Genomic DNA, 12,539 nt, shown 5'->3' on the forward strand with positions numbered 1-12,539 from the left:
CTCAAGCCGTCTTCACCCCATCTAGCACGGGAGGTAATCCCAAAACACTCACGCCTCTTTATGCTAGTGGGTTATTCCTTGCCTTTGTGTGTTATTTTTTCAATTTATACACATTGGAATAGATAATTAAGTAATAAAGAGCACCCCTCTCCTAGGGATGATATGATAAGATGAGGATTGGAAGTCATTACCAATTCCTTGCTCTAACTAGGATAATCAACTCACTAGTCATCCAATCAAATTAATTAAAATTGGTTAGACTTGACTTTAGGCCCCCATTGAGCTCAATAGGCAAAGCTAATCTAAGTTGCACCAATTGCACTTCTTGATTGAAAATAGTGCCTAAGCGCAATCCTGCCCTACTGTACCTCGTGTACTAGGGGGATAGACGGTGTCTATTCTAGACGAGAGGTGATTTAAGAGTGCATTTGCTTAGCATCATGCGTCACCTCTCAACTAGGGATTACACTAGCTGTTTGCGATTTCAGAGATTTGGATTGGAAGTTAAGATTACCACTTTGAAACAGTTAGAAGCAGTCTAGTCATAAGAACCCAATATCACATGTGAATTCCTCCCTCTCTTGTGTGCAAATCAATAGTGTATTTACGTAGAACCTCGAGCAAATTTTGCATCGTCATGGAGTTTATGAGAGAATCGTGGATCCGGTGCATTCTATGTGATAATTACGATCATTCTCCCGAGCGTTGTCCAAGTCTGCCCATGCTTCGTACCACGCAGGCCAATATGCATTATTCTCAAAATTCTTATTGGATACCTACACCTAGTTCATTCGACCAACCATACCACATAGATAATTAGTTTTCCTCGGATACCATACCTAATCAGAACAAGTTCACTCAGGGTAGTCATTTTGGTAATTATGAAGATTTTTATATGCACGACACCTCGATGATGAATCCAACCATAATTCCCAACAATCCTATGATTCTCAACATTTCTCTGAATATAGAACTGTAGAGTCAGAGTCAACATTTAATGACTCATTTTTGTCCCAACTTCATCATTAAAGTCTTTGATGACTGAGTTGTTAAATCAACAACAACAGTTCATCCAATAAGAACAGCTCCATCAACAACAACAAGACATAAGTCAAGCCTTAGCCAGCATAGAAACTCACTTGAGTCACCTAACGCTATCTTTAGAAGAAGGAAATTATGATAAATTCAAAAATAAGGACATCTCCATCCTAGAAAATCCACTATTCTTTCAAAATAACCTTAGTGACCAGTTCTACTCTTTTGAAGATTTCGATGATTGTCTATCAATAATTAATAATCCCGTCTTAATTGAAATTCAAATTCAAACCAATGAGGTTACAATTCCAACCGAAGCAATAATGGAAGTCCAACTAGGTCAGTTTACTGTGCCCTTAGAAGAAAGAGAGAATAATCAATTTTCAAATGAGATAACCTCCGAGAGCCAACCAATGTTTCAAATTCCCAATGAGCTAACCAATTGTATAAATTTGACTAAGGAAACTGATCCACCATCAAAGGAAACTGTTGTTCAGGAAAAAATAAGGATGAACTCTAATTTGTTAGTTACACAAATTCTGATCACTACTGATCTAATCTCGTACCCCATCCAACCTATCCTTTCACAAGATTATAAAGACCCTGCCTGTCTTACAACTTCTATTCTCTTTAGAAATACGATGGTTGAAAACTATTTCGAAAAGATGATGATACTAAAAATTGAAGATAAATGAGGGATGTTGATCATTTTAAAAAATCATTTTCATGTCTTATCGATGATCAAAATCTGTCTACCTATCATTTGGGGTGGGAAGTCGTTTGTCGTGTCTATCAAATTAGACGTTAAAAAAATTTCTAAAAATCGGATTTTTTGATAGGTCTAGTTGAAGATGTTAAACTTAACGCTGCTTGGGAGGCAACCCATGTGCTTTTATTTTAATAAGTAGTGTAGTTAGGAAACAAACTTTCTCAAAAAAAAAAAAAAAATTCCAACCCTAATCTCTTTCTTATTCTCTTCCTCTTCAAGACAACTCTCAACCAAACCAATCAATCAACGTTACTAAGATTGCAGACTGGTCAACAATTGTTGATTGAGTAACAGAGATAGATGTTGGCCTATATTGAGGAGAAGAAGGCATAGGTTACTGAAAGTTTGGATTCAGATTAGGATGGGTTTCATTCTTAGATTGGGACGTTTTTAGGTTATTTCTTGATTCTTATGTAGGATTTTATTTATGCAAAACTATTTCAGAAATTATAATTGTTATAACTTTCAATCTTTTCAGATCAGTTGTAACAAGATTTTGCATATTAAAGCCCAATCCGTTTCAGGTGTTTCAATTTTGGGTATGGACAGTTTTGATATATCCTGCCCTCGTTAACCCGTCCTACCAACTTGCCCCATTCCAGTTATATATATATATATATGGGAAATGTTCAGCAACAAACATTTTTCAAAACATGGGTTAGAGGTTTTAACATGGGCTGATTTTTGGTGAGGATGATCTCTACGGTGAGGAGATCATCATCACCAAAAATCAGCCCATTCCAAAACTTCTAACCCCATAAACGGTCCACGATTTTTCAACGTGTAAACTGGGGCTAGAAGTTTTGGAATGGGCTGATTTTTGGTGATGATGATCTCCTCACCGTAGAGATCATCCTCGCCAAAAATCAGCCCATTCCAAAACCTCTAACCCATGTTTTGAAAAATGTTTTGCCAAAATGTTTGCTATTGAACGGGACCATATATATATATATAGACATATGTATTAGAGCTACTATCAAGAAGTGTCACTTAGTAAAGTGATAAGACTTGTAAAAATTTATTTTCATATCCTAGATTCAAACCTCCATCCATGTTAATTTACTAATTCAAAAAATGTATTAGAGTGTCTATTATACCTAATTTCTTAAATTATTTATCACATCTTGTTCGTCTCTTTCTAACGTTTGAAATGTTGACTTTACACAAATTTATCTAAAAAGGTGGCATTGTCATCCATCAAAGATGCACACAACTTAATATTTCATGAATTTCACAGAAAAAGCTCCCATCGGACACGTTTGACCATCTCTCTAATTGATACAAGCAAAATAATGTGCACTATGAAAGAAAATTTGCGTATGGTATAAGATATCTATAGTGAAAATCCTTTCGGATTGGCAATTGACCTAATTATCGAAGCTTAATTGTATGTACAATTCTAACCGCGAGTTCAAAAATTCAAGTAAGTGCCATTAAGGAGGAATATTGGAGAGTAGGAATCATCAAGCAAATAAAAGGACCCACATATGTTATAATTAAAAGTTGGTGCGCCAATATAAAACTCTGTTTTAATATTTTATTTTTTGAGACATCAGCCAGAACAGACATCCTGTACCTCCAAAACGACAAATATGGAGTAGCATCACATGGAATAAATCTGTGAAGGACGGTATACCTTCCTTACTTCAACCTGTTCAGGTTCACCAAATTTCTTCCTTTTAAAATTTATAATAATAAATAATAAATCACTTGCTAGTAGATCCAGCCGAATCGTCACCCACCACCGCTAACCGCGCAACGAACACATGAGATGACAATTCTGCCCTCAATGTCTCCCATCAATAACGAAGTTAAAAATCGTAAAAGTTTTAGCTTTCTTTCTTTCGTAACGGCTCTCATCATGAGTCCCAACAAATTTGTCGTATAGGTGGTACTACACGCAAAACTTTTGGAACGCGTGTGTGGTCAGAAACGCGATGTACGTCGGCTACTCTATAAGTCCTACTCAAAGATAGTCAAAAATCTAAAAGCGATTCATGACGTGTCATCTTTTCAGTGGTTATTATATGTAGACCGTTGGTTAGAACCAACAGGTAAAAAGCCGCCCGAAGCAGTATGAGTGGCCGACCGGCGAACCTAATTAAAAAGAGAAAACTTTGAATCGGGCAGCCCGCTTCAAATTTTGAACGGGCAGTTCGTTACAAAATTTTGAAGAAAACTTCTTCACATATGATTAGACGTGCTATTTCGACAAGATATTTCAAATTTTGACAAAAATATAACATTCAAATAAATTCAAAGCGCCACGTGTCTCGTGTTCTTCAAAATTTGAAGCGGGTTGGACGCTTCAAAAAGTCCGATTCTTAAATAAATAAAATAATAAAAAGATTTATCCATAAATCCATTACATTTTTATTAAAAAACCTCCTTTGGAGTTCAAACAAGTCCAAAGGATCCTTAATTTGTGAACCTTGTTACCCACCTAACCTCACTTTATAAAATTTGTTAACGAGCAAACCTTGGAGGATGTATCCATGGAATAAAATTCAAATTTATGCGATTAATTTATTACTTAAAATAGTTTGGAGTGCATTTCAACCACATCAATTTGTGACATATATGATAAATTTAGGAGTTCGGTAACCATTCATTTTCAACACTTACAATGAAACTCAGAAATGTTTTTTTCTTTTGAGTTAGAATTTTTTCCATGAAACCTAGAAAGATGTGTCGTTGGATTGCTAATTTGATAATGCATGTGGGCTCAAAGACCTTAGTAAGATTTGAATTTTACTAAATTAGTCATGGCAGTATGATTCATAAAATAAGATTTGTTTAAGTAACAAACTTGATAAATTAAGAGAGATTTTGTAATAAAATTGTAACAGATAAGTCAGTCTAGTGAATCTCTCTTTAAAAAATAGAGAGATTTACTCATGGGTCTCGTTCAGCACCAAACATTTTGGCCAACATTTTAGCCAACCATTTTTGTCTTACATGGGTAAGAAGTTTTGGAATGGGCTGATTTTTGGTGAGAATGATCTCTACGGTGAGGAGATCATCATCACCAAAAATCAGTCCATTCCAAAACTTCTAGCCCCATGTTTACAAGTTGAAAAATCGTGGATCGTCCATTTTTTGTAAACCATTTTTGATGGGGTTAGAAGTTTTGGAATGGACTGATTTTTGGTGATGATGATCTCCTCACTGTAGAGATCATCCTCACCAAAAATCAGCCCATTCCAAAATTTCTAATCCATGTTTTGAAAAATGTTTTGCCAAAATGTTTGGTGTTGAACATTTCCCTTTACTCATTAGACATAATGTAGTGTTTTTATTACAAAAATTGGATGCCACAAGTTATCAAGGAAAAAATTCTGGAAGCTTTGAATTTTGTTTTTTGAAAAAATATTATATTTTCACAGTTGAATTTTAATTTTAAATTTGGAAATTCGATAACCATCTAATTTTAACACCTTCGACCAAATCCAAAAATGATATCTTTTTCAATTTTTTCCATTGAATCTGATTTTTTTTCATAAAATCTAGAAGACTGTGATGTTGGATTACCAATTTGATAATCCATGTGGTCTCAGCCCTTGTCAGCAATCTCCCGATTAATTCTTGAAAATTTCATGAATTTTTTATTTTTTCAATGGAAGTATTATTTTTCGGATTATTGAATTATTCTAAATAATTCACTGATTTTAAGTTTGAAAATAATAAAACCCATTTTATATGAACTTTTATAGAACTTAATAGAAAAAAATGCTATTATAACTTGTATGTTACAAAGTGAAAATTTGTAAGTTGTGACATCTCACACAAGTCAACTTTGAAGTGGCCATGCTTCAAAATTTTAAAGGAATCCACATTTTTATGTGATAAATGTTCTTTTTATCTTAAAAAGAAAATAATGACATGACCCTATACATTTATTTGAGATTATATCTTAAATTTTCAAATTGATGATTTGTCCTTTGACTTTGATATTCTTTTCAAAATCAATAGAACAATAACCTCAATATTCTCATTATCACCACAATCATTATTACTATCACCATCACTATTAACATCACTATCATATGTTTAAATTTTTTGTTTTTGAATTTTTGAAATAAAATGGATAATACACTTATGAATTATATGCCATCTATTTTTTATTTATTGAATTTTTGACTGAATTTTAGTCCGGACTTTTACAATCTAAAATCGAATTGAGCTTGAATTTTTCACAACTCAAATTTTTATTATATTTTGAATTACTAACAAGGGTCCCAACCACCCTTAATAAGATTTGAAATTTTACTAAGTTATATTAGCCTGATTCATAAGGTAAGGTTTATCAATAAGAGACTTGATAAAGTAACAGAGTTTTTGTAATAAAATTACTCAACTTACAAATGTGAATTGAGTGGTAGAATTTTATCGAGATACAAAAACAAAAAAAATGTATGATTCTATGCACAATGTCGTCACTTGAGAATGTTGAATATTTCTTTTGTCAATATAATATTGTCTATTATTATTTATAAATAAAATATAGATAGAACCTAGATATTAATGCCAATCATAGAAATCCTTAATTCTTCTGGGAATTACTGGAAATCCAATCACCTTTTTTTAGTATTATTATTTATAAATAAAGGGTCTTGTTAAAATGCATTAATTACATCTTGAAAATTAAAATGTTGTATCGAAAATGTCCTAAAAAAATTTACTTTTTTATATATATATCAAAATACACCCCCCAAATGCTTATTCCCCAAGTGTATTTATTGCACTCGAACATGTTAACAAGAACCATAAATAAAATATAGAAATAACCTAAATATTAGTGCAATGAATCTAGATATTATTGCCAATTAAAGAAACCCTTAATTCTTCTTCGAATAACCCAAAACCCAACAACCATTTCTTTGTTATCATATTATCAAATGACATTTAAAAAAAAAAAATTCATAGGTAAAAAGTTAAGGTTATATTTAATTTAGAACTAACTACCATAGACCCCAACTAATACTTATTACACTCCAATTAAAGATAGAGTTTTTTAATACTTGGGGCACACCTTAAAAATGCAATCAATACATTTGGGAAATAGAATATTTTGTATCGAAAATATTCTAAAAAAGCATTTTTTTTAATGAAAATTTCACAAATGTTTATGAGTCCAAGAAGAGGGCAACCTACTTACAATTTTGAAGGAACTCTCCTCGTTACAAGACACGTGGTGTTTTGAATTTATTTCACATCCCTAAATTTTCACCAAAATTTGAAACACCTTCTTGGATGTGCCACATGTAATTCAATGGAGAGGTTCCTTCAAAATTTTGAAGCGTGTAGAAGCGGACTGCCCACTTCAAAGTTTATTCTTAAGGTATATTTGTTATACTTTAACATGTGCTCAAGACACATTACAAAATCGTTAAAAATAAAGAAACTAAGCAAATGATTGAGAATAAGTAAAATTCAAGGGGACGATAGAAATGCTTTATTTTGAGTTTAAAATTTTATATGAGCCTAATCATAATTATTATCGACCATTGAAATTGTTTGGTTCAAATGTTAAAATGCTTTGTAACGTTGTGATTATAATTTGAGCCAAACCTTTGTAATGTTTGGAGAGTGTGTTTTAATACTTAATTAGGGCGTGGTAAACATCTAAAAGAAATTGTGGTGTAATAAGTAAACGGTGGGGTGCAAATAGCACCTCTCTTAATTTAATATTTAAGATCCACCTTGTGGGATCCGAAGGGACAATAAAAAGCTAGGGTTTTTTTTTTTTTCGGGTTTCTTCCATTGACGCATATTTCTCTTGGTCTTCCAGATTCTTCCGAGATTCTCTAGAACGGTAAATTGAAGCATATTTTATACGAAATTTTCACCATATTTGTTTGAATCTCTTCCAATTTCAGATCGATTTGATTATCTTTGCGTTTTTGGTTGGTGAATCTCGTCGCATTTTCATTGATAATCGCTCTATTTTTTTTAGCTGGTGTGTAGATTTTGTAAAATAAATAAAAAATTCTCGATTTGGATGATTTGTGTCTAATTTTTTTGAATTTTATGTTATTTTTTGATTAAGAATGATGACATCTTATATAGCAATTTAGCGATCAATTGTGGAATTTTGCTTGTTTCCATGAACCGATCTGTTTATGCTGATTAGATTTCGTTCATTCATTTGGAGGTAGTTGTTTTAATAATCTTATGAGTTAAATATGTGAAATTGGGAGATCCTTTTACCTTTTTGTTAAATTGATCGATGTTTTGTTAATCTATTTTATGTTTCACTCTAAAAATTACAGGTTTAGCAGTTTCTATAGAAGGAAAAAAAATGATTTCTTTTAATATTTGAAATCAATCCATTTTTGAAAGTTAAATATAAATAAAAATATTTTGTGTTTGGAAAAATATTCTCTTTTTTTCTTCCCTTGGAGTTTGGGATAACTTTCAGGAATTTTATAGCCATATGAGTTTTATTAAGGGGGAAGAAAGGGACCGACTAGTTGTACACTAACCTTAAAAATCCTTTATTTTTGGTGTATTTTTATAACCTCTATTTTAGCCTGCTACTTGCACTCCAATACCTAACCTTTTAGGGTTTAAGCTTTATTTTAACGTGTAGTTTTTGTACTCTTTGCTCGTGCACTACTTTGATCATGTTCTTTTTGGCTCCAACTTAATTAAGGCACTGATTTTCTAATATTTGTTTAGAATTTAATCAGAACCTGCGAATTTCAAAAGAACGTAATTTTGTAAAAATGTTTTTGAAATGAAAAAAAAATGTTTCTTGCAAAAATTAATGAACTAGCAATAATTTCTTTTGACATAGTTGAGGAAGAACAAAAAAGATTTAAAAAAAAGGAGTGCAACATTTTAAAATTATTTTAGGAGTGTAATCATCCAAATGGAGTGCAAAGGTGAATTTTTAGATGATGGAGTGCAATTGGTAATGGGTGGTGTGCAACTAGTTGTTCCCAAAAAAAATCCTCTTGTTAAGCATCTATATGTGAGAAGGGTTTACATTAGTTGGACATTTTTTTTTCCAAATTTCTGCAGTTAATGGTGCCCCTAATTTTCAGAGGTATCTTTAGTCAGGCATCTATGTTGGTTTTATTTCTCAAGATTATCTTCTTTAATTGTATACAGTTTTCGGCTGTGTATTTCTCCAATGTTTTGGAGTTGTTTCCTTGGGAATCATCTTCAATTTTTTTTTTTTTTTTTGGTGAGAAACAATTTGAAGCAGGAGAGTCCAATTTTTCTCTTGAATTGTTTTTTGTATTATTCAATTATTGGAGATTGGAAGCGGTTATGTTTAATATTAACCAATTTTATGTGATTTTTTATATGCTCTAAATTTTTGGGACAATGCTTCGATGATTATGATAATGTGATTTTGTATATGCATTTCAATGTTGATGTTTTTGATGCATTGACATCTTAACTCACAATTTGGATGCTTTAATTGCTGTTTTTTAATAGTCAATGTATTTAGTTCATTGTCAGCCTGTTTATGTTCTGCTGTAGTTGGGTTAGCTGTAATAAAATTTGGTGGTGAACGGTGGTTGGATTTTGAATGTTTTTCGATTTCCAATTAATTATTTATTCTTAAGAGTATTTAGTTATTCCAGATTATTTCTTCACTTGCATATATATAGGCATTGATCTTTGTTTTGTCTTTCAGGTTCATACAATCCTTGGGCCTTGACCATTTCTTGCTCTGATCGTGGACTACTACACCAAAAATTCCTACCTTTTTTTTTTTTTTGTTTGTCCAAGTTTGCCGTCATTCACTAGTTGATCATTGAAAGAAAAAAAAAAAAAAAGCTAGGGAATGCTGAAAGATGTGCTTGAGCTTGAAGAATCCCTTCTCTGAGGTATATGAGGTTGTAGCTCCGTTTGAGCTCCCGTTGTTCATCCTTGATGAAATTGGACATATAACTCACGGCCCATCCTGGGTTTGTGCATATGTGCACAATGGGGCAAAAAGTTATAGGAAGCCTGCCGTGTTAAAACATGACCATTGTGAAGATGGTTGAACTGTACTTAGTATCAGAAACTCCTGCCTTGTGAATAGCTTATTGCAACAGCTGGAGAGTTTAGTATATTGTTGCATACTAGATTTTATATTTTGGAATGGAAAATAAAGGGAGTGTGTTAATGGAAAGGTATGAGTTAGGAAGATTATTAGGGCAAGGCACATTTGCTAAGGTTTACTATGCAAGGAACCTTAAATCTGGCCAGAGCGGGGCCATTAAAGTAATTGACAAAGAGAAAGTCTTTAAGGTTGGGTTGATTGATCAAATCAAACGAGAGATTTCTGTTATGAGATTGGTTCGACACCCGCACATTGTTCTGCTTTATGAAGTAATGGCTACCAAAACCAAAATCTACTTTGTCATGGAATATGCTAAAGGTGGAGAGCTCTTTAACAAAGTAGCCAAAGGTAAGCTCAAAGAGGATGTTGCTCGAAGATATTTTCAACAGCTGATCAGCGCCGTTGATTTTTGCCACAGTAGAGGTGTTTATCATCGGGACTTGAAACCTGAAAACCTTCTATTAGATGAGAATGGTAATCTGAAAGTTTCAGATTTTGGGTTGAGTGCCCTTGCTGAATCTAAACGTCAAGATGGGTTGCTCCACACAACTTGCGGGACCCCAGCTTATGTTGCTCCTGAGGTGATCAATAGAAAGGGGTACGATGGAGCTAAAGCTGACATTTGGTCTTGTGGGGTGATCTTATTTGTTCTATTGGCTGGTTATCTCCCATTCCATGATTCAAATCTGATGGAGATGTACAAGAAGATTGGTAAAGGAGAGTTCAAATGCCCGAATTGTTTCCCGCCAGAAGTACGCAGACTTTTGTCAAAGATCTTGGACCCAAATCCAAATACTAGGATTTCCATTGCAAAGATCATGGAAAATTCTTGGTTCAGGAAAGGATTTGACACCAAATCAATAAAACCTGAAACAGAAAACAGGGAATTGGGTTCTCTAGATGCTGATGCAGTTCTCAGTCCTTTTGAGAATAGTACTACTGCTGCTCAGACAAAGCAAGAGTTAGCAAATTTAACCAACTTGAATGCTTTTGACATCATATCCCTTTCAGAAGGGTTTGACCTGTCGGGTTTGTTTGAGGAAAATTTCAAAAGTAGAGAAGCACGATTCACATCGAAGCAGCCTGCTCCAACCATCATATCGAAGCTGGAAGATATTGCTAAGCGTCTGAGAATGAAAATAAAGAAGAAGGATGGAGGGTTGTTGAAAATGGAGGCATCAAAGGAAGGAAGGAAAGGAGCGTTGGCCATTGATGCAGAGATATTCGAGGTTACTCCATATTTTCATTTGGTTGAGATGAAGAAGTCTAGTGGTGATACATTGGAGTATCAGAAGACCTTGAAAGAGGATATAAGACCAGCTCTCAAGGACATTGTTTGGGCTTGGCAAGGTGAGCAACAACTGTTGCAAACTTCTTAAGTGTGCTTTTACAGCGGCTCTTTTCAACTCAGGTTATTGTTACTTTGCAAGAACTACCTGAAGTTCATTTGTACCATTTTATGTTATTTGTATCTGTTTTTCTGTTGTGGTGCTGTCTGTTTGTTTTTATATGTCGGAACTATATAATTAATAGTTATCTGAACTTGATGTGCTTTGTTTTGCTTGTGTACCTGTAAATTTGATCGAAGCCAATTATTGTCTTGTTCCATTGTTTTCCCTAATGGTCTCGTGTACTAGCAATCCCTTTTAAATATGTTTTTGTTCTCGGATTTGACTTGTTTGATGCAGCAACTAACTCCTTTTACCCATTTAAAAGTTTTGAACTACCTTATGAAGTGTGAAATTGAATATCAGTAACATTTTGCTAGGTGCACATGTATTGAGAGGTTGGCAGTGAAAATAAGAATAATCATGTTGCATTAACTACATACAACTTAATATATAAGATATTAAAATGAAGGAATCATTAAGTATTGCAAAGTGTGGTTGGGGAAGTGGCTTTGGTGTTTTGGCATTGAAAATGAGTAAACTCTGGAGGAAACTGATAGCCACGAAGTTCGGGGTTGATACGTTTGGGTGGGAGTGTTCGTCAAGTAAAATTTCTTTTGGGGGTAATGTTTGGAAAGGTATCTTAACTTTGGGGGTTTTTATGTACGATCATTTTTCACTATGAGGAGTGTAGAGGGGATTGTGTTCATGTCTGGGAGGACAAGTGGTGTAATGATACACCCATTTACAATTTTTGTGGTGTAATGATACACCTATTTACAATTTTTGTTCCTTGGTCTGTACTTGATTTCAATGAGGAAGAGAATGCCTATGTCCGCCTTCTTGGTTCCTAATTAGAGGGGTGGAACTTGAGATCTTGAAGATTGAAAGATTGGGAGATTGAAAACACAATCTCTAATGTTGATTTGTTAGCCTCTACGGGTCCTTTGCTGCATAGGACGAATCGTCGGATTTGGAAAGGAAACAGTGATGGTATTTTCGTTGTTAAATCTTTCTACTCTTTACTTGAAGGTAATCAACATGGCTGATTTCCATCCTCTTTCATTTGGACTTCCAAGGGTCCTACTCAAGTTTTTTACTTTATTTTATGTGGTTGGCGGTCTTGAACAAGCTTCCAACGATCAATCTCCTTAGTATAAGGGTCTCATCTTGGTTTATTATTGTTGTATGTGCAAAGTGAGTAGTGAGTCTGTGGAACATATCCTCCTTGTTCATTGCAAGGTGGCTTTTTTGGTTTGGTCTCACTTCCTTTCTTTGTTTA

At 33.7% G+C, this 12,539-nt stretch overlaps 1 protein-coding gene across 2 annotated transcripts; it reads left to right on the top strand.

Annotated features, from left to right (window-relative positions):
* The first annotated feature begins 7,485 nt into the window (after window positions 1-7,485).
* Window positions 7,486-11,490, top strand: LOC147386526 (CBL-interacting protein kinase 18-like). Of its 2 annotated transcripts, none has more exons than XM_086422580.1 (2): window positions 7,486-7,619; window positions 9,456-11,490. In XM_086422580.1, the coding sequence occupies exon 2, from the start codon at window positions 9,908-9,910 to the stop codon at window positions 11,246-11,248; it is 1,341 nt and encodes a 446-aa protein (XP_086278706.1). In that variant the 5' UTR covers window positions 7,486-7,619; window positions 9,456-9,907; the 3' UTR covers window positions 11,249-11,490. The 2 variants fall into 2 exon arrangements, with proteins under 2 accessions (XP_086278706.1, XP_086278707.1); XM_086422581.1 differs by lacking the exon at window positions 7,486-7,619 and adding an exon at window positions 7,654-7,763.
* The last annotated feature ends 1,049 nt before the right edge of the window (window positions 11,491-12,539 follow it).

This window comes from Akebia trifoliata, chromosome 14 (assembly GCF_017979445.1).
Source record: "Akebia trifoliata isolate Shusen 1 chromosome 14, ASM1797944v1, whole genome shotgun sequence".
NCBI lineage: Eukaryota > Viridiplantae > Streptophyta > Magnoliopsida > Ranunculales > Lardizabalaceae > Akebia > Akebia trifoliata.

Bases quoted from the DNA above. Each gene is read 5' to 3' on its own strand.
- LOC147386526 (XM_086422580.1), top strand. From the start codon at position 9,908: ATGGAAAATAAAGGGAGTGTGTTAATGGAAAGGTATGAGTTAGGAAGA.